Source organism: Balaenoptera physalus, assembly GCF_965194825.1.
Source record: "Balaenoptera physalus genome assembly, chromosome: 12".
In the NCBI taxonomy this organism is placed as follows: Eukaryota; Metazoa; Chordata; class Mammalia; order Artiodactyla; family Balaenopteridae; genus Balaenoptera; species Balaenoptera physalus.
In genome coordinates, this window is record NC_138897.1 from 72198965 (window position 1) to 72224108 (window position 25144).

The 25144-nt window shown below is 49.1% G+C and overlaps 1 protein-coding gene across 3 annotated transcripts in view; it reads left to right on the top strand.

Annotated features, from left to right (window-relative positions):
* MYO18B (myosin XVIIIB) overlaps window positions 1–25144 on the top strand; it is a 233625-nt gene that overhangs the window by 92352 nt on the left and 116129 nt on the right. For all 3 annotated transcript variants that reach the window (XM_082416250.1, XM_082416251.1, XM_082416249.1), the window contains 4 exons: window positions 6605–6670; window positions 11338–11466; window positions 12293–12436; window positions 13920–14009. In XM_082416250.1, the coding sequence (XP_082272376.1) occupies window positions 6605–6670; window positions 11338–11466; window positions 12293–12436; window positions 13920–14009 (429 nt within the window). The remainder of the gene's footprint in view (window positions 1–6604; window positions 6671–11337; window positions 11467–12292; window positions 12437–13919; window positions 14010–25144) is intronic.

A 25144-nucleotide genomic window follows, 5' to 3' on the forward strand; every position in this document is an offset into this window, starting at 1 on the left:
AGGGATAGTTCTGGGATGCCCCAGGAAACACATGTAAAACTTCTGATTTTTGCAGCAGGGGTGAGGGTGGGACATTCAGGGAAGACACCTCAGAGCAGATGATGATTGAGTTGAGCTTTCTGGGACAATTTCGAGGAATCAAGTAAGAGAAAGAGTACAGGGCAAGCCACATTGGGAACAGCATGTACAGAGATCCAGAGTCGCGAGGTTACATGGCTAATCTAGTGTGGCTGGAGCATAAATGCTGCCAAGTGTCAAGAAAAGGGTCTGAGGTTGTTGGCAGGGGCCGGTCCACAGTCATTGTTAGCAGGGATAGAGTCTGGGCTTTATCAGGTGGTCAGTGATGGCTAACCAAAAGGTTATCAGCAGGAGCATGGCTTTGAAGACCAGATCGTTATTATTTGAACTGGCTTAAGCAAAATTATGAAGGAAGTCAAGTCCGCTCTGCCCATGCCATGGCCCTCTATAGGGAGCAGTGCTTTCACGCCGACTTCCAGCCGTTGAGGATGCCCGTCTCTTCTAGACACCCAGGCACCTGCTCCGGTCTCCAAAATGACCCTGTTTCTCCTCTGTAACCATCGTGGGTCCCATTCCTCTCTCCCAGGTTATCCCATCTGGTTAAGATTATGCCTTAACCCACACTGAAGCCCTCCCGGAGTGACCTCAGGCAGGTTCCTGGAAGAGCTCATTCGGTTCACCTTGGCTCTGTCCCAGATTCTGGTCCCTTCAGTCTCTCTGCTGCTGAGGCAGGAATCACTCAGTCTCCCTGATCCATGATAGGAAAGCCCTGGGCCCACCCTCTTCCCCTGAGTCTACAGTGATGATTGATTTTAGCCAACCAAATCTGTGTCCCTGGGGACTTGATCTGAACACACCTAAGGCATGCCAGTCTGTCTTGTCAAAGGCAGCCACTCTTGTTCCGTCTTAGACCCTGGTAGACACTCCCGATTTCATCTGAATTTGTCTCAGAGTCCTTTTCTGCTGGGGAGAGGCCCCTGTGAGCCCGTGACTGGGGCGGAGGGGTGGGGGGAGGGAGAGAGGGAGCTGTCCGCTCTCACGATGCTAAACGATTTTTACAGGGCCTTCCATAGCCTTAGCCCTCTGGAATTTATTCGTCATCCTTTTCTTTCTCACCTTGCCGTCCTCCTCCAGTTGGGGTCTACTGTTTTAATAATTCTACATGTTTTCCATTCTGTGTTAACCAACCCAATTATATAAATATGTGTGTGTTATTTATATGTTCGTCCATATAGTTTATGCTTTGTGCCAGACATTCTATTTACAGTCTTGAGCCTATAGAGTTAAAGAACAGAGATATAGTCCCCGCCCTTATGGAATGATTTGATCAGTGTGTAAGTGAGAGTTTTCAGTGGTTAAAAGCATGTGGTTTAGAGCCAGACAGACTTGGGTTCAAATCCTGGTATCTGCCATCTCTCTTTCCATTCATCCGTGCCCCATGATGCTTGATAGCTGTATGACCAGGGACAACACGTGATAGGGCATAACAAAGTGCCTGGCACATAGTAGGTGCCCAAACACATGGCAGCCATTGGGTCATGGTGTGGGTTTCCTGCAGAAGGTGCTGTAATGACAACAGCCAAATGGTTTACTAGGAGAGCATCTATCTCCACAGACGTGGGTTCCCTGCATCACACTACCTGCTGAGGATTGAGTTGGGGAAGCTCTTCCCAGCCATGGCTCTTTGTGGTTCCTGGAGTCTTCCGCTGCTTGTCTGGCGTGTTCAGCTTAACGTGAGATGTCAGACTGTGTGCTTTTTATTGAACATTGGAGAGAAAGCTCTGTGCAAAATTCTAGGACACAAAAGGATTCTGCAAGTGGAGGCATGAATTGGGTTTCTCCCAGGTACATTGAAGGACTCATAATTTGAGCCTGGAATGGTGAAGGTGAAGGGAGTGTCATCACTCTGCAGTGCCAAAGAGGGACTTATAACCTCAGAACCTCCACCAGTTATTAGTACTTATTGAAACTTGGCATGTGCCAGGCATGATATTAAGTACATTATGTGCATTGTAAGAGCTGCTTGGAAGTCTTTAAGTCCAGCATCCAAGCCCACAGAGGGTTTCTGTTGACTGCTTTTTGTTTGTTTGTTTTCTTGAGTATAGGTCACACTTTCCAGTTTCTTTGCGTGTCTTGTAATTTTTTGTTGAAAGCTGGCCATTTTCAATAATATAAAACTGCATCTCTAAATTCTGCTCTTTTCCCAGTTACTTGGTAACTTATCTGAACTAGGGTTGTGGAGTCTGGCTCCCCCATGTTGTGAGACTGCTGCCATCTCTTTTCAGTTTGTTTCACTCTTGTTTTTATTATAAATTGTGGTTTCTCAAGAGTTGCCCCTGTGTCCGCACAGCTTAGTGGTCAGGAGAGGTTGTGGTCAAACATTTTGAATCTGTGAAGCTTTTATCTAATTCTTATGGTACTCTGTGTGGGTTGGAAAATGTATTCGACATTCAGGCATTTGCAGTGTGCCACAGATATTACTTTCTATGTGGCTCTTTCACATGTTTTCTGCCTGTGCACGTGGCCTTATATTTAAGTAGGGCTATTTAGATGCCTAAGGCTCTCTCAGTCCCTCCCGTGCATGTGTGTAGCTTTCCAGATTGCCAGGAATATATGGGAGGTTCTCAAGGCCCACTATGACTGTCCCATTCCCTATATCTCCTTGTCATAGGGACCTGGCTAGTCACTGGCCCATTGCTTGTCCCTGTCAGGATAACAGGCTAGCTGTGCCATTGACCTTCTGCATTTGTTTGCTGCCAAGAGCACTACTGTTTCTGACAATGTTCCTGGGTGTGGGATGTCCCCTTACTCTGCTCCTTGTAAGTGAACTCCTTCTGGCAGCAAAGTGGATGGTTTTCACAGCTTGCCTCGCCCTGGTAGGACCACTGCAGTGACAGAGCTTAGTGGGGAGTGGAAGGGTCTTGGTCATGACTGCCATAAACTCCCACGGTTCTTAAAGGCCCAGTAGTTTCTCTTGAATAAATGTTTCTCAATTTGCTGTATCCCCTTGCTCAATTTCCAGAGTATCAGAGTTGTTGTTTTTGAAAACTGTATCCATTTCTATCATTGTTTTGGGGGGGAGAGGATTTATCAAGCTCCTTGTATGGCATTCTGGAAGTCTCACTCCTACACACTACTTTCGTGGTCTCATTAAACCGCCACCACATCCTTGTAGCATAGGCATGACTACTCCTATTCTGGAATAGGGCACCAAGAGGACCAGAGAGGAGGGGCGGCGTGCTCAGGGTCACACAGCTAGCAAAAGATGGAGCTGTACTGGATCGCAGCATCCGAGGGCAGAGAACAAACTGAGTTCTCTGATTCCCTGGGGTTGTGTCCCCCCCATTACTTCTTAGCATGTGATGTTTGACAAGTCCTTTCATTGCACTCGACCTCACTTTCTTTCTCTATAAAATGGGCATAAAACTTCCTAAGATAGTCACAGAGATTTGAAAATTAGATGAGTTATGGGTAAAACACTTAGAGCAGTGCTCAGACCCCAAAACACAAGGGAAAACTCTTTTTTTGGAAGCAAAATGGCCAACATTTTACTCAGCCTTCCACGCCGAGCGGTTTTACCTCAACTGTCGGGACAATTCAGATGGATTAGCTGATTCCGTAAAGATGCGGAACAAGGAAGAAATTTCTTACAGCCACCTGGATTCTTGCCCTGTCATCCACTGGCTGGCTGTTGACAGTGATCATATTAGGTAGAAACAAATGAAATCACTGGTATTTCACCTAAGCGAGTGACAATTTCATGTGGTTCGATCTAAGAGTACTATTAATGTTGATAATGAGAGCAACTGAGTACAAAGTCACTGACAAAGTCATTTTCATGTACATATTCTCAGTTAATTGTCCCGGCCGCTGTACAGTCTAGGCAGGGAATGTTAGCATCATTTTGCAGGTGAGGAAAATGAGGGTCAGAAGCACAGTTCAGTGCCCGCAGCCACCTGTTCACTCTGTCACTTGGACCTCAGCGCCCTTATCTGTACAGTGAGGTCAACAGGACAGAATATCTCTGTGAGGCCTAATGTGCTTGGCTACACAGACATCTAAAGGGCTCTAAGAAAGCAGGGAGACGGAGAAGAATCCTTGGATCTTGTGGGGCCGGGTGTGTGTTTTGGCCGTGTTTGGGGTACACCTGAGCAATGGAAGCTTAGGCCGCAGTCTGCAGCACCTCTGCCATTTTATCCAAGAGGGAGGCCGCTAGGACCAGCTCTGGGACATCAGGACAGGCTCAGAATGTTTCCTGAGTGCCTACTGTATGCAGCTATTTTGTGAAGCCCTCCACAGGCACAGCCACAGAGAGTCTTCCATAATAGGTGCCGTTATTTCCCCCCACTTTTCTGAAGAGCAGCCTGCAGCTCAGAGTAGAATGCTTGTCCAGGATCGCACGGTTCGTGAGTGGTTAAACGAGAATCTCAGTCCAGGCGGATCTGACTCCACATCCTGATTTTTTCCTCCCACACGTGGACTCTGGGCGTTAACGCCAAAGTAGGTTAGAAAATTGTCACCAGCTGTAGGCTTCGTTTCTTTTCCATCCGTCCATCTTGTTTTCAGCCAATGTTTATTTTGTTTTCTTCTCGTGCAGAGAGAAAAAAAATGTTGTAGTCTGGATATGTTGGTTTTATGCATTCTGCTGCCTATAGCTCCCTTGGAACATTTTTGGCTAAAATGTAATAAGTGAAACCACTGAATTTTTGGAGGGGGCGCTATGGAATGTTCCTCTCAGAGGCCAGAGGAGGAAACTTCCCCCCAGATTACAGCCTCAGAGTAGACTTTTAATAAGCATTTTTTTTGTGTGTACCTTAGGAAGTTTTCTGTGATGCCAATGACCCATGGAATTGAAACTCATCTACCAGATCACTCTGTCTCATAATACCTTTTGCTTCTTTGAGTGTCGCAATTACTTTTCTGACAGCTTATTCTGAAGATAGACTTTGTGATTTCCGGTGAACGGAAGGTCCGTGAGGGGTGGTGTGAGGGTGGAGCGGGAGGGGAATGGCAGTCACCAGGGAGCCAGGCACGACCTGCGTTCATCTGAGGGTACGGATCTCTGGCAGGCTTGTTTCAGAGCCTGCGGGCCTATACGACAAGAGGAAAATTCCATTAAATGGCTGGTGGTTTGGCTAAGGCTGCATCCAGGGATCTCTGAGTGAATTTGTTTCTCCTGGAGGGGGTGGCCTTTCTCCACACTCCCCCCCAACCCTACCCCGTTTCTACCCTCCCTGGGTCTCTCTTGCTGGGCGTTCCCTCATTCAGTCGTCATATTTATTGAGCTCCTACCGTATGCATAGAACAGTACCAGGTGCAGTGGAGGAAACAGGTGAATTAAACACAGGCTCTCCCTCCCTAACCTAGGTCAGGAACACAGGGTTAAAGGCCACGCCATTTATTCACATATTTGGGAGAGTGAGGCCGTCTCCGGCACGTGTGATGAGAAGGACAGGGTGCTGGGGAGGCTGTCACGGGGGACACAGCAGGTAAATTCCCCAGTAGCCTAGGGCCCTCTGCAGCTGTCTGGGGCCTGGGAAGCAGTCGAGACATAGGTGTTGCATTGTGGCCCGACACACCTTGATTCGAGTCTGGTTCGGCCCATGTGTAACTTATAACCTTGGGGAAATGCTTTCATTCCGTTTTTTTAAAATGGTGGTAAAACATAGGTAACATAAAATTTACCATTTTAGCCATTTTTAAGTGTGCAGTTCAGTGGTATTAAGTATATTCACACTGCTGTGCCGCCATCACCACCATCCATCTCCACAATTCCTTCATCTTGTAAAACTGAAACGAAACTCTGTACCCAGTAAACACTAACTCCCCATGCCCCTCCCCGAAGCCCCTGGCAACCACCATTCTACTTTCTGTCTCTATGAATTTGGCTGCTCTAGGGACCTTATGTAAGTGTAATCATACAGTATTTGTCCTTTTGTGTTTGGCTTATCGTACTTAGCATGATGTCCTCAGGGTTCATCCATGTGTCAGAATTTCCTTCCCTTTTAAAGCTGATTAATATTCCGTTGGGCATATATACCACATTTTGTTTATCCATCCATCTGCTGATGGACACTTGGGTTACTTCTACCTTTTGGCTACTGTGAATGGTACTGGCATGAATATGAGTGTGTGCGAGTATCTGTTCAAGTCCCTGCTTTCACTTTTTTGGGTATCTATCTAGAAGTGGAATTTCTAGATCATATAGTAACTGCATGTTTAACTTTTCGAGGAGCCGCCATACTGTTTTCCGTAGCAGACACATTTTCTGTTGAGTTTTGCATCTGTGGTTTTCTCCTCTATGAAGTGGGCATGGTAGTATGACGACCCACCTAGGGTTGCTGTGAGGCTGGAACGAGGTGGTGTCTGTGAAGGTCCCAGCAAGGTGGATGGTACACAGTAGGTGCCCAGTACGTGCTCATCCTCTGCACTTACCTGGGGAGGTGGAGCTCTGTCAGCTCATGGACATGTGGGGTCACCCTATCTCTCCCGGTGTATCCCTCAGCCATGCAGCCAGCTGACCTTCCACTTTGGGAGTCTCCTGCCCTCAGTCTGTCTTCCTTTCTAACTCTCCTCTTCTTCCCAGGCTGTGGCAGAGCTCCTGCAGACCCTGGATCTGGAGAAGAAGACAGTGGCCGTGGGGCACAGCCAGGTGAGTAGAGCTTCTTCCCTTTGCTGTTCTACCCATGACATCAGGGACGCACGTGAGACCTGAGTCTTGTCCTTCCTCAGCATCCACTACTTCTGTGTGTCTCCTTTCCACCAGACAGGGCTGAACACGGGGCTAAGTGATCTCTGCCCTTGTTATGTGACAAGGCTGTTAAGACAAAATGTTATAATGTGGGAGGAAATAACATTGGGGAATATCATTTATTAGAGGTAACACTCCCAGGGACCTCAGTGGTCTGGAGAATTAACATCTGGACTTCAGGTAGGACTTTCGGAACCTCAGAAACACCCATCTTCACTCCAAGCCTTGTAACTTTTGCTTTGCAACCAACTGTAACACAACAGTAGTCCTAGCGGATTAGCAGCAGTAAGTGAAAGGAGAGGGCATGAGAAGAAGGTACATGATTTTAGGGCTGAGAGACGTAGATTTCTCCAAGCTGGTGTTGAGCCAAAAGCCCTTCCAGAAAAGTTGAAACCTTTAGAGAAGAATTTCATGGAGCCCTAATATGCTCATACATCTTGTAAGTTTTCAAGAGGGAACATAGAGTGTTTAGGGCTCCCCAGATGATCTGACCCTGGAACCCTCACCCTTTCGTTTTTGTGGAAGACCCATTACCACCTCCCAGAACTAGCGTTCCCTGGGTCATAGTGTGGGGAGTGGGGAACAGAGGTTGGAAACGCAGGGACCCAGGAGGAGGGCAGGGGAGTAGGGACAACGTTTAGAAATACGAACTGCAGAGAGAAGAGACCAAGGGACCACCTCCCCACTTAGTTATCGACTGATTGATTAATGGCACCCAGGAAACCTTTGTCAATTAATTGCCTTCCACGTTCAGGTACCGTGTAAAGCGTTGGTAGCATTATTGGCCATTAGTACCTCTTGCAAAGTGAAGTGTGCCGCCCCATCACACCTCTTTCCTCGGAGAGCTCACAGTCATTCACGCTGGTCATTGCCCCCTAGACACACTAGCCTCTCCCCGCAGGCTTCTTGGTCCTTCTACAGCCTATGGTTGAAGCTGTTAGTCTGCTGTGGTTCCAACCTGATTGATCCTGCTGGGAGCTGGCAGCAACTCTGTGGACGTGTCCGGTAGAGGAGATAAACCCCTGCGTTACTGGGCTCCCACCACAAGCCTGGTGCTATGCTAGGCAAATTCATGTATTATTCCTCTTTTCCCCTCACAGTCTCTCTTGAGATAATTACGGTATCCCTTCTTCACAGACGAGGAAAATGTACCTCTGGGAAGTCAGCCCCTTTTCCAGGTCCTCTAGGGAGCCAGGAGCACAGCTCCCATGGAAACCTGTACTGGTCCAACCCCCAAGTTCTCTTCAATACGCTGTGGGTTCTATTGTTTATTAATGGAAATATACAGCAGATTCTTTACACACAGGTGTTTATGGTCTTGAATCAGAGGAATTCTTCTCCAGCTCCAGGAACTTCATCCTTCTAGACCAGTGGTTCTCAAAGTGTGGTCCCTAGGCCGGCTGCAGCAGCAGCACCCAGGAGCTTCCCGGAAACAGAACTCTCAGGTGCCACCCCGGACCCGCTGATTCAGAAACTCTGGGGATGGAACCCTGCAGTCTGGGTTGTAACATGCCCTGTAGGGGATTCCAGTACATGCCCAAGTTTGAGAACCACTGTTTAGATAAATTACTTAGTTATTTCATGAATTTCAAAACCAGTCCCTGTGATCCCATCAACTATTGCAGAGCAGGGAAGAAAACAGCAAGATGAAAAGTCGCTATACAAAGTCTCACAGTGGCGAGGCAAGATGTCTACAAGCCAAAAACATCCCCATAATAAAACATTATTATTATTAATACTTGGCATTCACTAAGAAACTGTCCAGAGCAAATCAAGGTCACTGTGTCCTTTGGGAAGCCAGGCAAGGCAATAGACTGAGATCTTTAAGGGCAGATGCAACTCTCATGCTTTGCAGGGTTTGGCACTTAATAGGTGGGAAGGCTGTGAATAGGGGAAGAGAACAGGCTGACCTGGTCCACACCCAGGCCCCACCACTGCCTAACTGTGTGAATCTTGAGTAAGTGATTTAGCCTCTCTGAGCCTCAGTTCCCGCATCTGTAAAATGGACCCACTGCTCTCTACCTCCCAAGCTGGCTGTGGGAATCAGTAAATTACAGGGGCTGGCTGTCATCACTTGTGGCAGGCATTTGCCAACGGGGTCAGGATGCTTGTCAAACAGGATAGCGTTTTAACGTTTAAAGAATTAAACTCTTCTAATCTGGAAAATTACTAAGAGACGGGTAGCTAATTCCTCAGCAATACCAGAAAGGAGAGCGGTTGCCATATTAGATTTTTAAACCTTGGCTTGCCCAACAGTGGCTCCCAGAGATCCCTTAAAGATAGGGATGTTGGGATGTTACACTCTGCGTGGGCCCGATAAGCAGCTGGACCCCTGAAAAGTGAATAATTTAGATTTTTCTTTGTGATTCTCAGCCCCCGGTACCTTATCGAAGCCTGTGCCGAGGGCCATGACATTTATGAAAAAGGTGGGATTCCACATGCCATCGACCTTCTGGTCGGCAGTACGCTCTTAAAAGGAAAAGAAAAAAAATCAAGCTAAGATTCTGCAGCGGCGATGACTTATTCCCACTCTGCGTATGGTCGTTTCCAATTATCTTTTTAATGAAAGCCTCATACTTAATCAATAACGGGTTTGGCAGCACTCGCTGCCTTTTGTAATATATGGACTAGCGCTGTCATCACTTTGATCATTGATTTTTTTTTTTATAGCAGCTTTTGGGACTCACTAGCTTGTGAAATTAATACAGTCATTATTGAGGCAATCTGATAGGTAATGAGTCAGTCGTGTCTTTATTTCAATGAGGCTAATTGTCTTGGTAGTCCTGGCTGATAGTGTTCTGTAAAGCGATGGAGGGTTGCAAAACAGAGTTAGCACCGATCGGCTGCGCTAATTTCCATTTTCCCTCTGAGAAAAAGTTTACCGTGGGATTAGCAGAGTGGTCTTCATTACAGAAAATAGGTTTAAGGGAATGGAGAATCGATTGAGACCCTTTGTTCCACCTGGAATCACATTGCATTTCAGCCTCAAACTCCCGGTGTTTGGATCATGTGAGCGAGGAAATGAAGCTTCCTGCCGACATTGAGAATGGGTACAGGGCGTGGACTTGAGGTTCTGGGTTCAAGTCTCAGCTTTGCTGACCACCAGCTATGTGAACTTGAGTCAGTGACGCAGCTTCCTTGAGCTGACAGATTCCTTGTGGGACTGTTCTGCGTATTAAAATGGGACATAGGAGAAAGAGCTTTGGAAAAATGTAGATGCCATGCAAATGTTAATTACATTCAGTGACAATTGTAGTCTCGTCTGGAGTCAGAGAGAGGGAAATAAATCCCGGTGTTACCACCTGCTGGTGGAGGATTGTTGGCACATGCCTTTTTTAGCCTTAGTTTCTCCCTCCATGAAATGGGGGGATTGTTGTAACTACCATGTAAGATTCTGCATGTAAAGTGCTTTGCCTGCATACCAAACGGTTAGTTCAGATCCAGAACACAGGCGGGCTCCATCAATGTTAGCCATTGATTGATAATGTCATGGATTACTTGACAATATCAGTGATCAAGGTGGAGCTCACCAGTGGCTCCAGAGAAACTGAACACCTTTGGGGCTACAAGCCACATCTGGCAAAGAAACGCACAGGACTGTGCTTAGAAATAAGCGGCACGAAGGCGTCTGAAACGTAACCCTCCCCTGTCACCGACTCATACATATCCCAGCAGCAGAGTGTCTTTCCTTTGCCTCTGGGGAGGCGACACCAGCTTTAGTGACCCCACCGCATTGGCCGGAGCAGGCCTGGCCCCAGAGCTTCCGGTTCTCTCTGAAAACCCTCCCGTGTTCCCTGCAGTCTCTTGGGGGCAGCTGCGAGGGTGCCGGGGAGGCAGTGATCACTTTGCTGCAGGGGCCCTCATCCATTATTGATGCGCCAAGGCCTGGAAACTGTGTTTTCCGCTGTGTTCTGCTCAATGCCTACACCTCCCGCCGGTGGCACCAGCCAGGCCCCATCCCCTCCTGACCAAGGAGGGCTGCCCTCACTTCCCGCACATTCTCTGCCCCTCCTTATAAGGCAGGACCGAGTATTTCTGGGGTGGCGCTTGTCTCATGGCCAACAGCACTTATCAAAAAAGAATGCACACCCAGGACTGACACCAAGCCCATGATTCTGCATATCCTGGGGTGGGGCCTGGGAGTGTGCATTGACCACCTTCCCTGGGTGATTCCGGTGCACAGAGACGCTTAGGCAGGTCTGTCCTACCAGTGGTTCTCAAATGAGTGTGTGCATGAATACCCTGGGGATTAAATGAAAATGCCAGTTCTGATTCAGCAGCTCTGGGGTGGGGTCTGAGATGCTGCGTTTCTAACAAACCCCCAGGAGGTGACGATGACCACACTCAGGTGCGTGGACCCCACTCTGAGCATCCAGGGACCAGAAGAAGGGAAAGAGGAGGCATCAGGAGACAAGATGCTTTGACCATTTAGACCCCCAGTCAAGGGCAGCTACCGACAGATATTTCGGGTAGATCTAGGAGAACTGGGGTCTGAGCGGCAGCCCCTCCCACTTGAGGCAGTCTGATTCGGTGGCAGCGAAGTCACCTGCAACCTTCTCTCCTTCCAGGTCTTCCTCAAGGCGGGCGTGATCTCCAGGCTGGAGAAGCAGCGGGAGAAGCTGGTGTCTCACAGCATCATTTTGTTCCAGGCGGCTTGCAAGGGCTTTCTGTTTCGCCAGGAATTCAAGAAGCTGAAGGTGCGGGGGCCCAAGTGCCTCGTGAACCTGGCAGGGGTGCTGGTTCCTGGAAAAGCACCATCTGTGCTGGTCCGGGGGCTGTCATCCCTGCTTTTCACACTTCCTCTTGTGCATGAATCTCCAGTGGGATGTTAACGTGTGGATTCTGGTCCAGTGGGTCTGGGGTGAGCACGGGGGTCTGCCCGTCTCCCATGATGGCACCGGGGCTGCTGTTCCGCAGACCCACCCCGAGTGGTCAGACTTTAATAGACACTTTGTAAGATGATATGATTGTTCTAGGATCCTGACATCAAATCACCACCGATGTGAGCCTTGGTCAGGATATCCACGAGGTTGTCCCAGCCCTCCTGGGTTGGAAATGGTTTCAACCTGTCCCATCTCTGAAGAACTTGGCTTTCATGGGTCAGCAGAGAGCACGTGGGCAGGACCTGGCCACAGAGGCCTTTGGGACCAAATATAAACTAGTGACATGATCGTGGCCACTGTTTCTCGCAGGCAGTGTCAGGGATTTTTGAGGATAGTTTTTGCCTTGCACAGTGACTTCTGAGCCTGATCCCCATGTAAGAGGTGACCCTGTTGTGTTACGTAATGTTTTCTACTCCTTGTCCTATTATTATTATTATTAGGTGATGCAAGATTAAACTGTGGCCTAATATTGATGCCAGGAGCCTGACTTCATGAAAGGAAGGTTTTTTTGTTTTTTTTTTAAGTTTACCCAATCCCTTCCACTAGGATAAACCCATTTCCTCTACACCCTTTGCCACCCTCTGCCTCCTTCAGCTGGCCTGGGAAAGGCCCTTCAGTTTCCACTCTCCCTCCCCTGCAGATTCACCGGCTGGCTGCCCAGTGCATCCAGAAGAATGTGGCTGTGTTCCTGGCGGTCAAGGACTGGCCGTGGTGGCAGCTCCTGGGTTCCCTTCGGCCCCTGCTGAGTGCCACCATCGGGGAGGAGCAGCTCCGCGCCAAGGAGGTGGGTCCACGGGGCAGGCAGGGCGCCTCCCCCCGCCCCCCCCAACCCCCACCCCCTAAGTGTTTGCATCCAGACCCAGTGCCCCACCCCTCGAAACTCTTCATCTGGGAATGCTCCACCAACAGCCCTCGCTGCCCCCTTGCAGATATCCCTCTGCTCCCTTCGACACAGACCGCCCTGCACCACGTGGCCAGCTCCTCCCTAGGCTAGTGGGTGCTGGTCAGAGGCGCCATCACCACCCCGGGGGCGTGCGAACGCTCGCTTACTGCTCATCCCCGCGAGACTCAAGGCGAGAGTTTCTGAGTCCTTTATCTTCTTACCTCTCAGGGGGCACTCCCCTTACTCTCCCTTCTACCCCGTTAGCACCCACCTGGTATAGATAACTGCTCTGATTGGTTTCTGGTTTATCCTGCCTGTTGTTCCTTTTTGCAAAAATTAGCAAATACAGGCACTTCTCGGAGATAGTGCAGGTTCAGTTCCAGACCACCGAGATAAAGTGGATATCACAATAAAGTGAGTCATGTGAATTTGGTGGCTTCCCAGAGCCTATAAAAGTTGACACTGTACTTTATTAAGTGTGCAATAACATTCTGTCTAAAAAAAACAATGTACATACCTTAATTAAAAAATAATGCTGTTGGAAAAAATGCACCAATAGACTTGCTCAACACAGGGTTGCCACCAACCTTCAATTTGTAAAAAAAATACAATGTCTGTGAAGTGCAATAAAGCCCAGCTCAATGAAACAAAGTATGCCTGTATACACACATACACACACACACTGAACTAATGGTTCCTTTCTTTTTTACACAAAAGGTAGCATACTATGTTTTCTTCTGCAACTTGCATTTTTCACTTCAAAATATATTTTAAGAATCATGCCATGTCTATTTTTTTGGATTTTCTTTAAAAAAATGTTTTAATTGAAATATGTTTGACCTGCAACATTGTGAATTTAAGGTGTGCAACATGTTAATGTGATACATTTATATATTGTCACAGGATTCCCATTTTTAAAGAAGTCTTCCTTGTTCTCTTTTCATGGCCACATAGTCCTCCTTGGTATGTGTGTTTCATGGTTCACTCCACCAGCCTGCAGTGGGTGGGCATTTCACTTGCTCCTAATGGTGGTCTTGTAAACCTCGTGCTGACCCACTGGCCAGAAAGTGATAATTGGGGAAGATGAAGAGCTGAGCGCCCGTCTCACTCGGGCATGCCCAGTCTCGGGGTAAGCAGCGGTCCTGTTCTGAGGATTTGCATTCAGCCCCTAGACTGGGCTGGTGTGGACCAGACTTGCGTGAGCAGAGACATTGATATTCAGAAATGGTCAAAGGAAACATCCCTCGTAGGAACTTAGCATCTGGGTGTCATCACAGATAGACTGCTGAATTGCCTACTTCATTCCCTGGCCACTCTTTATTGTATACATGGAACCTATACCTCCAGTCCAGAATGGCTTCTGTTAAGGTGTTTGCTTTTCTAGGCGGAGCTTACAGCGCTGAGACAGAAGCTAGAGAAGTCAGAGAGGTCTCGGAATGATCTCCGGCAGAACACAGACCTGCTGGAGAGCAAGGTAGCCCCATCCCTCCTGTGCGGGGTCCCTGTGCGGGGGGAGGTCTGCTGATGGAGAAGATGATGAGGATGAGCCTGGCATTGTGCTAAGTGCCTTCACGCCGCCTCAGAATAACCCTGTGAAGTGTATGCTGTTACTGTCCCCGTTTTACAGAGGAGGAAACGGAGGCTCTGGGATATTAGGTTCCTTCCCCAGGCCACACAATCAGCAAGTATAGAGCTGAGACTCAAACCCATGTCATTTGGCTCCAAAGGGAAGAATTTCTTAAATAAGTCACAAAAGCACAAATCGCAGGGGGAAAATGATCACTGTGACCCCGGGTAAAGTAATCAACTTCTGATTGTCAGAGCATAAAATAAAGACACACCACATACTTGGAGATGAAATTTGCGACTCATATAACTGACAAACAGTAACCAGAATATGTAAAGAATTTCCTCAAATCAACTGGAAAAAAGGCAGACACTCCAGTTTAAAAAAATGGGCAAAAATTAGGAATTGGCAGTTCCCAGGAACAAGAGTTCCTGTGATCAGGAATTCAAATGGCCAATAAACTCATGAAAAGATGAGCAACTAACTAGCAATCAGGAAATGTAAATTAACACGATGTCATTTCACGCTTCAGATGGGCAAAATCCAGAAGTCTGATGTAGCCAAGTGCTGGCAGAGGTGCGTAGCAGCAGGAATTCATGCTGCTGGTGGGAGTGTAAATTGATCTCATGTCTCTTGAACAATCTAGCATTATCTCTGAAAGATGAAGCTGCCTGTACCCTGTGGCCCAGCAATTCCACTTCTAGGTACACTTGCAGGAGAAGCTCTCTCACCTAAATGCAAGGACAAGAAGCTTATAGCAACAGCATTTGTCATGTTGAAGAAATGTAAACACCCAAAAGGGAGTCTGTTGACAGAATGGATGAACACATTTTGTTATACTAAAAACTGAGTTACCAAAGTGAAAATGGATAAAGAGGCAGGCAAACTGTGGCCCATAGGGCAAATCCATTCCACCACCTGTTCTTTGTAAAGTTTTATGGGCACACAGCCACGCCCATTCATTTGTGCATAGTCTCTGGCTGCTTTTGTGCTACAAAGGCAGAGTTGAGTAGTTGTGACAGAGACTGTATGACCTTCAGAGATTAAAAATATTTACTATCTGGCTCTTTATAGAAGATGTTTCCTGACCCTTCAACCAGAGATACATGAACCAACATGGATTGCCCTCGAAAACAAAGTGCTGAAGGAAAAGGATTAATTTACAAAAGAATGCCTAAAATATGTTACAGTACATATCAATTTTTAAAATGTGCACAACAATACTATACATTGGAGAATATACCTAAGTAGTTATGGTGTAAAGATATTCATGGGAATAATAATGCCAGATTCTGCGTAGTGGCCGACTCTGGGGGATGGAAGGGACACGTGACTGGGGAAGGTTGGGCTGGGGGAGTGTGTGACTGCAGGCCGGGGTTTTCTCTCTTTGGCTGGGGATTGAGTTCGTGGGCTGGGGATGAAGACGTGAACCGGATGGCCCTGCCCCCAAGGAGACGATCTCAAATTACAGACCCCTACACGTCTTCATTCCGTATTATGTGGGGCGCAGTCAGTGAGCTGTGGGGAGACGGCGAAAGAGCTCTCCAAGGAAAACTTGCCATCCCACTCAGCTCTCGGGGCCGGATGAGGGTGAGGAGAGGAAGGCACGTGTCTGGGGCACAGAATTGAAAGGGGCACCAAAAAACTCAGCGAGATAAATAATATTTAATGCAGTATCTTTTTTTTTTTTTCAAATTGAACCATCTTTTCCCCTTTATTTATTTATTTATTTATTATTTATGGCTGTGTTGGGTCTTTGTTTCTGTGCGAGGGCTTTCTTTAGTTGCGGCAAGTGGGGACCACTCTTCATCGCCATGCGCGGGCCTCTCACTATCGCGGCCTCTCCTGTTGCGGAGCACAGGCTCCAGACGCGCAGGCTCAGTAATTGTGGCTCACGGGCCTAGTTGCTCCGCGGCATGTGGGATCTTCCCAGACCAGGGCTCGAACCCGTGTCCCCTGCATTGGCAGGCAGATTCTCAACCACTGCGCCACCAGGGAAGACCTAATGCAGTATCTTTTAAGAGATAAATTGCATGCAAAAAATCCAGGATGAGCAGAATATCAGAATTTTAAATAAATGCAGGGTTTGCGGGCCAAGATTAGGGTGAGGCAAGTGACGAACTCTGCACGGTGGGATCCTGTCTTGATTCTTTATTTAAAAGTTTGATATTTTAGTCATCACAGATTTTTGGCATTAATTTTGATTTTCTTAAAAATTGCGTTAACGTTTTTAATTTATCTTGATTTCTGAGGTTTTCGGTGCTCCCTTCAATTTTGCACCCTAGTTGAATGCTTCACTGCCTTTCTTCAGGGAGCCCTGGGTACCTCACAGGGTTCTGGTGAAGTTCAGATGGAACTTATTTATTCCCTTGTTCATCACATACTATGTCTGAGCATCTCCCATGTAGCAGGCATTCAACCGGACCCCTTGGATACAGCCAGGGACAAAGCAAAGTCCCTGTCCTCACCAAGTCTCCAGGCCGATAGAGGGAGACAGATCACAAGTAAATAAACATGCAAACTGGTTTCAGATTGTGGAGTGCTGCAGGTATTAAGCAGAGCGAGGTGATGATGGAGGGAGGTTGAGTGGGGGCCAGTATTTCCTGAGTGGTCAGGGAAGGCTTCTGTGGATTGAGATATTTGAATCTAGATCAGAACGATTTGCTGTACCCATCTCTGTGCAGATCTGGAGGAAGGGTAGAAACAGCAAGTGCAAAGGTCCTGAAGCAACATGAGATAAAGCTCAGTCCAGAGCAAAACTAGAGCTTTCTCTACCAGCGAGGCTATGATGTTATCATTACTGGTAATATTGCTTGGTTTGGTTAATGGCTAATGGGGACTGTAATTAGATTCACCATCAAGCCAACATAACTCCTCCTTCGCCCTACGTTCACAGCCTGAGTTGAGCCTGGCTGGCTCACGTGGGACATGGAATGAAGTTGGAGTGGAGGGGCTGTCTCTTTTCCACCCTTCTCATCCTCCCCGTGACTGTGTCCACTCTCCCCACCAAGGGTCCTCTGTCTGCTTAATCCACACCCACTCCTATGGTCAGGCAAGAGGCAGGGGCCCCTGGAAGCGAGAGTCACGTCTGTACACAGAGTTAGGAGAAGCTGGGCGGGCGGGGCTGCTGTGCCATGAGCCGGTGCCCCTCTCGTGGACGAGACTGTGAGGCGGAGTGGAAATGACAACTTACATTGTTGTCATTGTTGTTGAGAGTGCCTTACATTCTCCATCGAGGCTCCAGAGGGCCAGCGGCCTGACCTCTCTTGCCGGAAGTAGCCATGAGTAGAGCAGCAGAAGCAAAAAATTGGAGCTCTGTGGGCTGGTGGGGAATATCTGTGACTTCCCGGTAGAAATTCCTTCCCACTGAGCTGACGCTTGATGCAGTAATTCATCTCGAGCTGTCAGGTTGGACTTGGGGGTTTGCGATGTGTCAGCTGCTGGGCAAGACTTGGAGAGAGGGATGCGGTGAGCACCTTTAGCATCTAGAGCTCCAGCTTATGGGACACTGGGAGGAGAGAGGGAGGGAGCCAGGCTTCTGAGACCTGAACCAAGCATAGACATGTCAGCACCTACGGAATATTCTGTCCAGGCTCTTTTTGTCTTTGTATCACACACAGTTGAATGCACGGGGCCTTGAAAAAATAAGACAAAAATTTAAAGCTAAGAAAATCAGAGCAAAGGGAACTAAGATTTGAGGAATATAGAAAACCAGGGAAAGAGTTAGAATATAGACATTTACTATTGGCCTCAGACTCACTCTTACTTCACAGCCTTTGCCTGTGCTCTTCCCTCTGCCTGGAACATTCCTCTCCACCCTCTTCACCTGGTAAATGTCGGGTCATCCCTTCTTACTTAGTTCAGGTGGTGCTTCCTCCAAGAAGCCTTCGTTGACCCTCTAAGGGTGGGTTAGGCCCCCACTATATTCTACCACTGGCCCTGTGCTTCCTTCCCCTCACAGCATTGATTGGTGCAACCTAATCACCTGTGTCCCAGCTAGACTGGGAGAACCCAAGGGCAGGGATGTGTCTTGCTTATCACGTCAGCCCGGCCCCAGGTACAGAATAGACACAGAATGGGTGAGTGGAACCATTAAAAGTGGGCCGAAATTTTGACACTGAGCTTCCTAGCAACCAAAGCAAAGAGGAAAACAGGATATTCCATAGACATGTTGTGCCTAGGTTAAACATACACACACACACCTGTTGCTTGAGAAAAGAGTAACTTTTCAGGGTATTGAGATAATCTAGATATTAGAGAAGTTTCTCCCATGAATCCTCATTAAAAGGGCACCAAGGGCACTATTCACACAGTAAATACAAGAGGGGTCTGTAGGAATGCTTTTGGTAGCATCTCCTTGAAACGCAAGCCAAGGGTGTGATGCCAGTGCCATAAAGAGAATTCAGCCAGGAGTCGAAGCAGCACTTTATCTAGGAAGCACATTAAGATGACTGAGTGTTAGGATTTCTTCCTCTTCCTCCTCAAACCCCCCTTTCTGCCGCCTCTTCTTCTTCCTCCTGTTTCTCCTTTCCTCCTGCCTTTTAGACTTTATGTTAAGGTCCAACATACACAAAAGTGCACACATCTTAAGTGTACAGCTTAGTGAATTTTCACAAAGTGGACACACCAATGCAACCAGCACCCAGAGTGTGACACAGGTCACTCCCAGCTTCCCTCAGATTCCCCCCTGGTGCCCCCTTTCAGCCACTACCCTCCACCCGTAACCACCAAACTGACTTCTGACACTATAGATTAGTTTTCTCCCTGTTTTTGCACTTTGCCTGAATTCATCAAAGGTGTGTACTCACTTGTGTCTGGTTTCTTTCATTTGACATCATTTGTGACATTCATCCGCCTCGTCATGGGTGGTGGTGGATCACCCCCTCCCTTTGCTGTAGAGTAGTCCATTATGCGCAGAGACCACTCTTAACCCCTTCTACTCTAAAGGAACGTTCAGTTGTTTCTGCTTTTCAACTATAAAGAACAAGCCTGCTGTGAACAGCCTCACACGTGTCTTTTGGTGCACAGGTCATACATTTCTGTTAGGAATACACCTAGGGATGGAATGGCTGGGTTTTAAGTTATTTCTGTGTTCAGTTTTCGTAGATGCCGCCAAACAGCTTGCTACCGTGTTTGTGTCGGTTTGCACTTGCACGTGGCCACAGGTGAGCATTCTGCCTGCTCTGCACCCTTACCTGCACTGGGCATTATCTGCCTTTTTCATTTAGCGATTTTGGTGGGTGTGCACTTGTACAACATTGTGATTTTAATTTGCACCTTTTCACATGTTTTTGGCTATTTGGTTATCCTCTTTGGCAAAGTGGTCTTTCACGTCTTTTCTATTGCTTTTCTTGTTGATTTGTAGCAGTTCTTTATATGCCGTGGATATAAGGTCAGTTGCTCAATGTAAGTAGTACACATGCCTTCCACTCTGTGGCTTGCCTTCTCTGATGCGGTAATTTGAAGTGTTTTCTGAAGCCCTGTGTCTCTTCAGACCCACCAGAGGGTGAGGAGGAGGTCAGAGGGCTCCAGGACTCCCATACCTGCATCCATTACAGTATATGCACTTTTTTGGTTTCATTCTATGTTTTTATCGATTCTCAGATGCACATTATTTTCTCCCTTTGTACATCTCTGGACTCAGGATGCATCTTAACAGTCATTGGCAGCTAACACTAAAAATTGGCCGCATGTTCGTTTCTTACATTCTGTAACGGTGCATCTTAACAATCAGTGGCAGCTCAGATTTGGTGGAATGTGGCATGTTGGGGCCCAAGTAAGATTCTATTTGAAGAAAGGGCTCTAATTCCCTTCCCTCCCCACCACCTCCCACCCACGACCTGGGCAAAGCTACTGTTGATTTATATTGGTTGCTTTTGCACTTTAAAGAGCATCGGAATCATCCAGAGGAGCTGTTAACCCTGTAGCTTCCCTGGTCCCATCTCTCAAGGCTTTGACCCAGGAGGGAATCTTGGAGGTGGGGGTCCTTCAGCGCCTCTTCACCAAGCCTTGAGGTAACTCTGACGCGGGAGGGTTGTGCTGTGTTAGAGCAGTGGTGAATGTGTGTCAGAATCCCCGAGAGGACGTGTCAGGATGTAGATCGCTGGATCCTGGCCTTCGAGGTTCTGAGTCGGTGGCTTGGGGTGGCCCTGGAGCTTCTGTGTTTCTAATAAGTTCTCAGGTGATGCTGAACCTGCTGGTCCGGGGATCACACTTTGAGAAATGTTAATACAAAGTATCTCTTCCCACATCTCCTTCCACACGGTTCTCCTTTCTTGGAAGCGAGTTTCTGTTGACAGTTGGGGAGCAGACACTCCTTCAGGGCTGTGCATCCTGAAGACCCCCCAGCCCCCTTCACGGCGTCTGCACCCCACCCTCATCTCAGCAGGGGGGAGACAGCCGCAGAACCATGGCTGAAACATGGTGTTGCCTCATCAGTGGGAACTCCATTTGACGGGGCTTAGTCAAAAGACAACGTTATGGCAAAATGATTTGAGTGCTTCATTTGCGAAGGAGCAGAAGAGGAGACGAGGAGCCTCTGAGTCGCTGGCTATAAATCTTCTTCAAGCAGAATCGGCCTGGATGCCAAGTGGGGCTTTTTATTTTCACAAGGAAGCAGCCAGTCTGGTAGGGAGCCCCTGGCAGGCTGCGGGAGCACGTGGCGGTACGTGAGAGAGGGGTGGTCTCTTCTCTCTCTGGAATACATCCAGGACCTTATTTACGGCAAAAGACGGAGGCCCATGCGCCCCGATGTCTGGCCTCATTAGCCCAGGAAGTTTCACTTCTGGGTAAGGAATTGCCGAGAGAATCACCGGGATGCAGCGGGGACTGGAGACTTAGGGCAGAAGTGCGTTAGCGCAGCCCTGAGGGAGGTGACTCTGATGGCCGTGACGGTGTCCAGCAGCAGCTGACCTCTAGGAGGGGACAGGAAGTGACTTGCTGGGGGTCACGGGCCTTGACCTCATCCCAGCTCTCCTGACGCCTGGTTCCGTGCTCTGGCACAGCGCTCTGCCTCGGTGGGGACGGGATGTGGTAGCCCCTCGTCCCCAGGAGAATAAAGCAGCCTGGTTTCCTACCTGACTCAAGATGTTAGGGTCTCTCGGGCCTTCACTGGGGGCACATGCCAGGGAGGGCATCCTCCCGGCGGACAGCCAGCTGCAGAGGCTCTGCCGACACCGGGTGAGCCTGTTCAAGGATGGCCACGGTGGGGTGAGCCAAAGCCCCACAGAGGAGGGCTCGGCTGGAAAGTCCATTCTGTGCGCCTCTGCTTCCCCAGGTGAAAATGGGGCCCGTCATCTCGTCTCTACCTGCCTTGCAGCACAAATGCAGAAGCGGGGGCTGTACGAGGTGGGGATGAGGACAGTGACCTGCCCCGGTGCTCTGGGACAGGAGCGGAGGGTCCATCGGGACGGCTGACCTTGTGCCCTTATTGCTGCGGGATTGTAGGCAGATCCTTCAAGACCCTGAGCCCTTGTGTCACCGTGAGTAAGACGGTGACGGTAATATTACGCGTTCCTCTGTGTAGGGCTGTGTGGGGAGGTGCCGGTAAAGCAGCCATCACACTACCTCTGACGCATCAGCACTGTGACTAATACACAGCTGACGTTTTTACCTTCCCCCCAGCAAACTGAGTTCCTCAAAGGTAATGATACATCTCAGCTATTTCTGCACCCCTCCAAGCGTTCAGTGGGCGTTGAATGAATGGATGGAACAGTACCGAATTTAGTAATTAAAGTAACATTTAATGAGCAGTGTGTCTGTGCCAGGTGCTGTGATAAATACTTTACCTGCATCATCTCATTTTACCTTCAAATCACACTGTGAGGGAGGTGTTGGTACCCCCACGTCCTAGATGAGGAAAGTGAAGGTCGTCGAGGGGAAGTGATTTGTCTGACATCACACAGCCCGTGAGTAGCAGAGCTGGGATTGGAACCCAGGTCTGGCTGGGATCGAGGAGGAGCATCTACCCAGACTGGGAATGGGCTCAGGGAGGGCTTCTCGGAGGAGGGGTCTTGAAGGATGAGCAGGCCCAGCCAGGTCATGGGGTGGGGAGGCATTCCAGGTGGAGGGCAGAGCAAGGGCAGAGACAGAGAGAGGGGACCTGATCTGGCACCTGCAGTCCTGGCGGTTGGAGTGTCTCATGGAACGAGGGTGATTACGGGGTGGGGGTCAGGCCATGAAGCTGGGCCGGGTCACAGGGGCCGTGAGAAGCATGTTAGAGGGTTGAACTCCATCCTGAAGGTAGGGGCTGGACCAAAGAACATTCTCAGGATGGGATGTGTGGGTGACAGCATCTGAGGGGTTATTATCTTTTTGGGGGGTGCTAGGGTTCCTTGAAGACCCTTTCTAATGCTCGTGAAAGCCCATAACTGTCCCTTCTCCCCCCAAGGCCAGTCGGTGACGTGTCCATCCCCACACGTCCCACTCAGGAGATGCCCCTTCTCTCGGCATTCTTAAAGCAGCGGCCCGTCTCCACCGACATTTACTCCTTGGTTCACACACATTTATTTGTTCACTCAGCACACGTTCTTTGAGCCCCCAAGAGGCAGTTTGATGGTGTGGTTAGAAGTGAAGGCTCAGGAGCCAGGCTGCCATAATTTATAGCCCAGCTGTGCCCCTGGCTGGCTGGCTGTCCTTGGCCGCCTGCACCCTGGTGCCTCATCTGCAGCCTGGAGCCGTCAGTACCCGCCTGTCTGCGTTGCCGTGAGGGTTCTGTGGGTTAGCCTGTGCTGGGCACGCCATCAGCACTGTCTGTGGTGGTGATTGTGACTAAGGTATTACTGTTACTGTCACTATCACTATTACTGTTACTTACGAGCAGGTGGCGTCCCCAGCTGGGAAGGGAAATACAGTGGTGCCTGCACTGGTGTCCGCCTGCATCTCTGGGGGCCCCCGGAGATTTGTCCTGAGTCATCCGTGATGCCTGGGGCAGCTTTAGGGGCAGGTAGCATGAGACCTGCTTAATCTCCTTGACCAGCAGACAGCGGCCCCCCCGCCCCTCCCGCCGCTGGCCTTGCCGTCAGGCTGCCCTTCACCTGTCGATTCATTTTCTCGCCTCTCTCTCTTTTCTCTCTTCTGGTTTTTTTTTTCCATTTTCTGTTTTAGCCACTCAGGTTGATGAGGATGGGGGTATGGGGGCTTCCCTTCTATGGGGGGTCCACAAGGCTCCCTTTGGCCGTGGCCCCGTGGAGTGGTTGGGGTCCAGGTCTTATCAGGCCGCTGACCCGCACCCGCCGGCTGTTCCACGTCTGCTCCTGGAGGACGACGATTCCTGCTCTGCTGCCCCCAGGGGCCCAGGGGCAGGGGATTGAGTTGCGCAGTGGATGCGGGACAGAGGACCGTCTGGACAGAGGTCCAGCCAGGACCCGGGAGTGAGGCCGCCCTGGCGGACTCCCTCCGAGACTCATCAGCTCTGACTTGAGCACATCATTTCACCTCTCAGTGCCTCTGTTTCTTGTCCTGTGCAAAGACCCTCCTCGTCAGGCGTCTATGCCCAGTGCTCAATAAGCTCATGTCTGTCCTCAGCGGTGGATGAGTGAGCTGTTTCTCATTCGAGGGCTTATTATGAACAAATCCTTTTGGTTAAACTGAAAAGTACAGGAGGAGAGGGAAAGGGTGCTGTTTGCTCTCGACGGGAAAGGTGACTTGGGGTCAGAGGGTCCTTGAGTATAAGAGCCCAGGGCAGGGTTGAGCCAAGACACCTGGGTGCCTCACATGTGGTTTTCTTCTCTCCCCAACTCGACAGTGGAGTCTTTGAGGGCAGGGGTGCTTGTATCATGAAGGGCAGGTGACAGTGACAGCCCACGGGACCCCACGTGTGCTCAGCACTAACGTCCTTCAAATCCCCGTTACCCACTGTTGCCCCAAACTGCGCATGGTGTCAGCATGCAGGATATATTATTTCTGTTTGTGCAAAATGTACAGCAGATTAATTCCTTTCTGTCTCCCCCTCTCTGGCAGGCCCTTGGAGTCATTGTCCCTAAGTAGAAAGAGGGTTTCTGATGACTTGGCCAAGTGATGGACCCAGGGAGGTTTCCAGAATAATTTCTGGTTAACTGGTCCTGGAGCAATCTGCAGAGGACCCTTCTGGCTTTAAAGACCAGGCCCTCCCCTCATTAACTTGGCCTTCATTTTGCACTCACCTAATAGCTCTGGGCGTAGTGCCTACCCCTCACCACAAGGACAAAGCCCCCAGACCCCAAAACGTGTGAAGGGAGAGGGCTTTGTGGGGACAGGGGGAGGTCAGGGGCTACTGTCTCTGTTAAAAGCGGCTGTCGTTTCCCCAGGTTAAAAGGACTAATTGTCCTTTGGTCTCCAGACTTGGGTCTGTGGAACTCAGAAGTAATGCATTAAATTAATTTTGTGTTCCCTTTGCTCAGGCCCATTAGCACAAATTAAATTTCATACTAATTGGCTAAGGCAGAGAGAACACAGTTGCATTTGGGATCAGTGCTGATCTCACGGCTGCGGGGCATGTTTCGGGGCGTGACCTGGGGCGCTCCTGGATTGCACTGGCCTGTAGTCGGCACCCACTGCAAGTGATCATTTTTCCAGCTTGAATGCCTTTGCACATCCCTAGGCAAATCTAACCCGTCTAAAGCCAAGTGAGGCCAAAATTAGGAGGCGATCCTAGCTGTTTCTACGGCAGTAATTCTTAAACTTTGTGGTGCTAAAGAATCACCCTGGAGTGTGTTGAAATTCAGATTCCTGGGTCCCACCTCAGAGACTGCGGTTTGGAGGATCTGAGGATCCTGAGATTTGCATTTAAACAACCGTCCGAGGTCACTGCAATGAATACTTTAGAGACGACAGTGTGAGGAATAGCAAAGGAAGCCCCACCCCAAAGACAGCCAGGAACAGGGCCAGAGAGCCCTTTCCCCTTTAACTGGTGGTCGGTACTTGGATGTAAGGGACCTGGGTCCACATCTACGCTCTGCTGCTCACTTGCTGTGTGACTTCAGAACGCTCCCCTTAAGCCTCGGTTTTTTCCTCTGTTTATTGAAATTGGCGTTTTGGCCTGAGCTGTCACTGGTATGGTCATC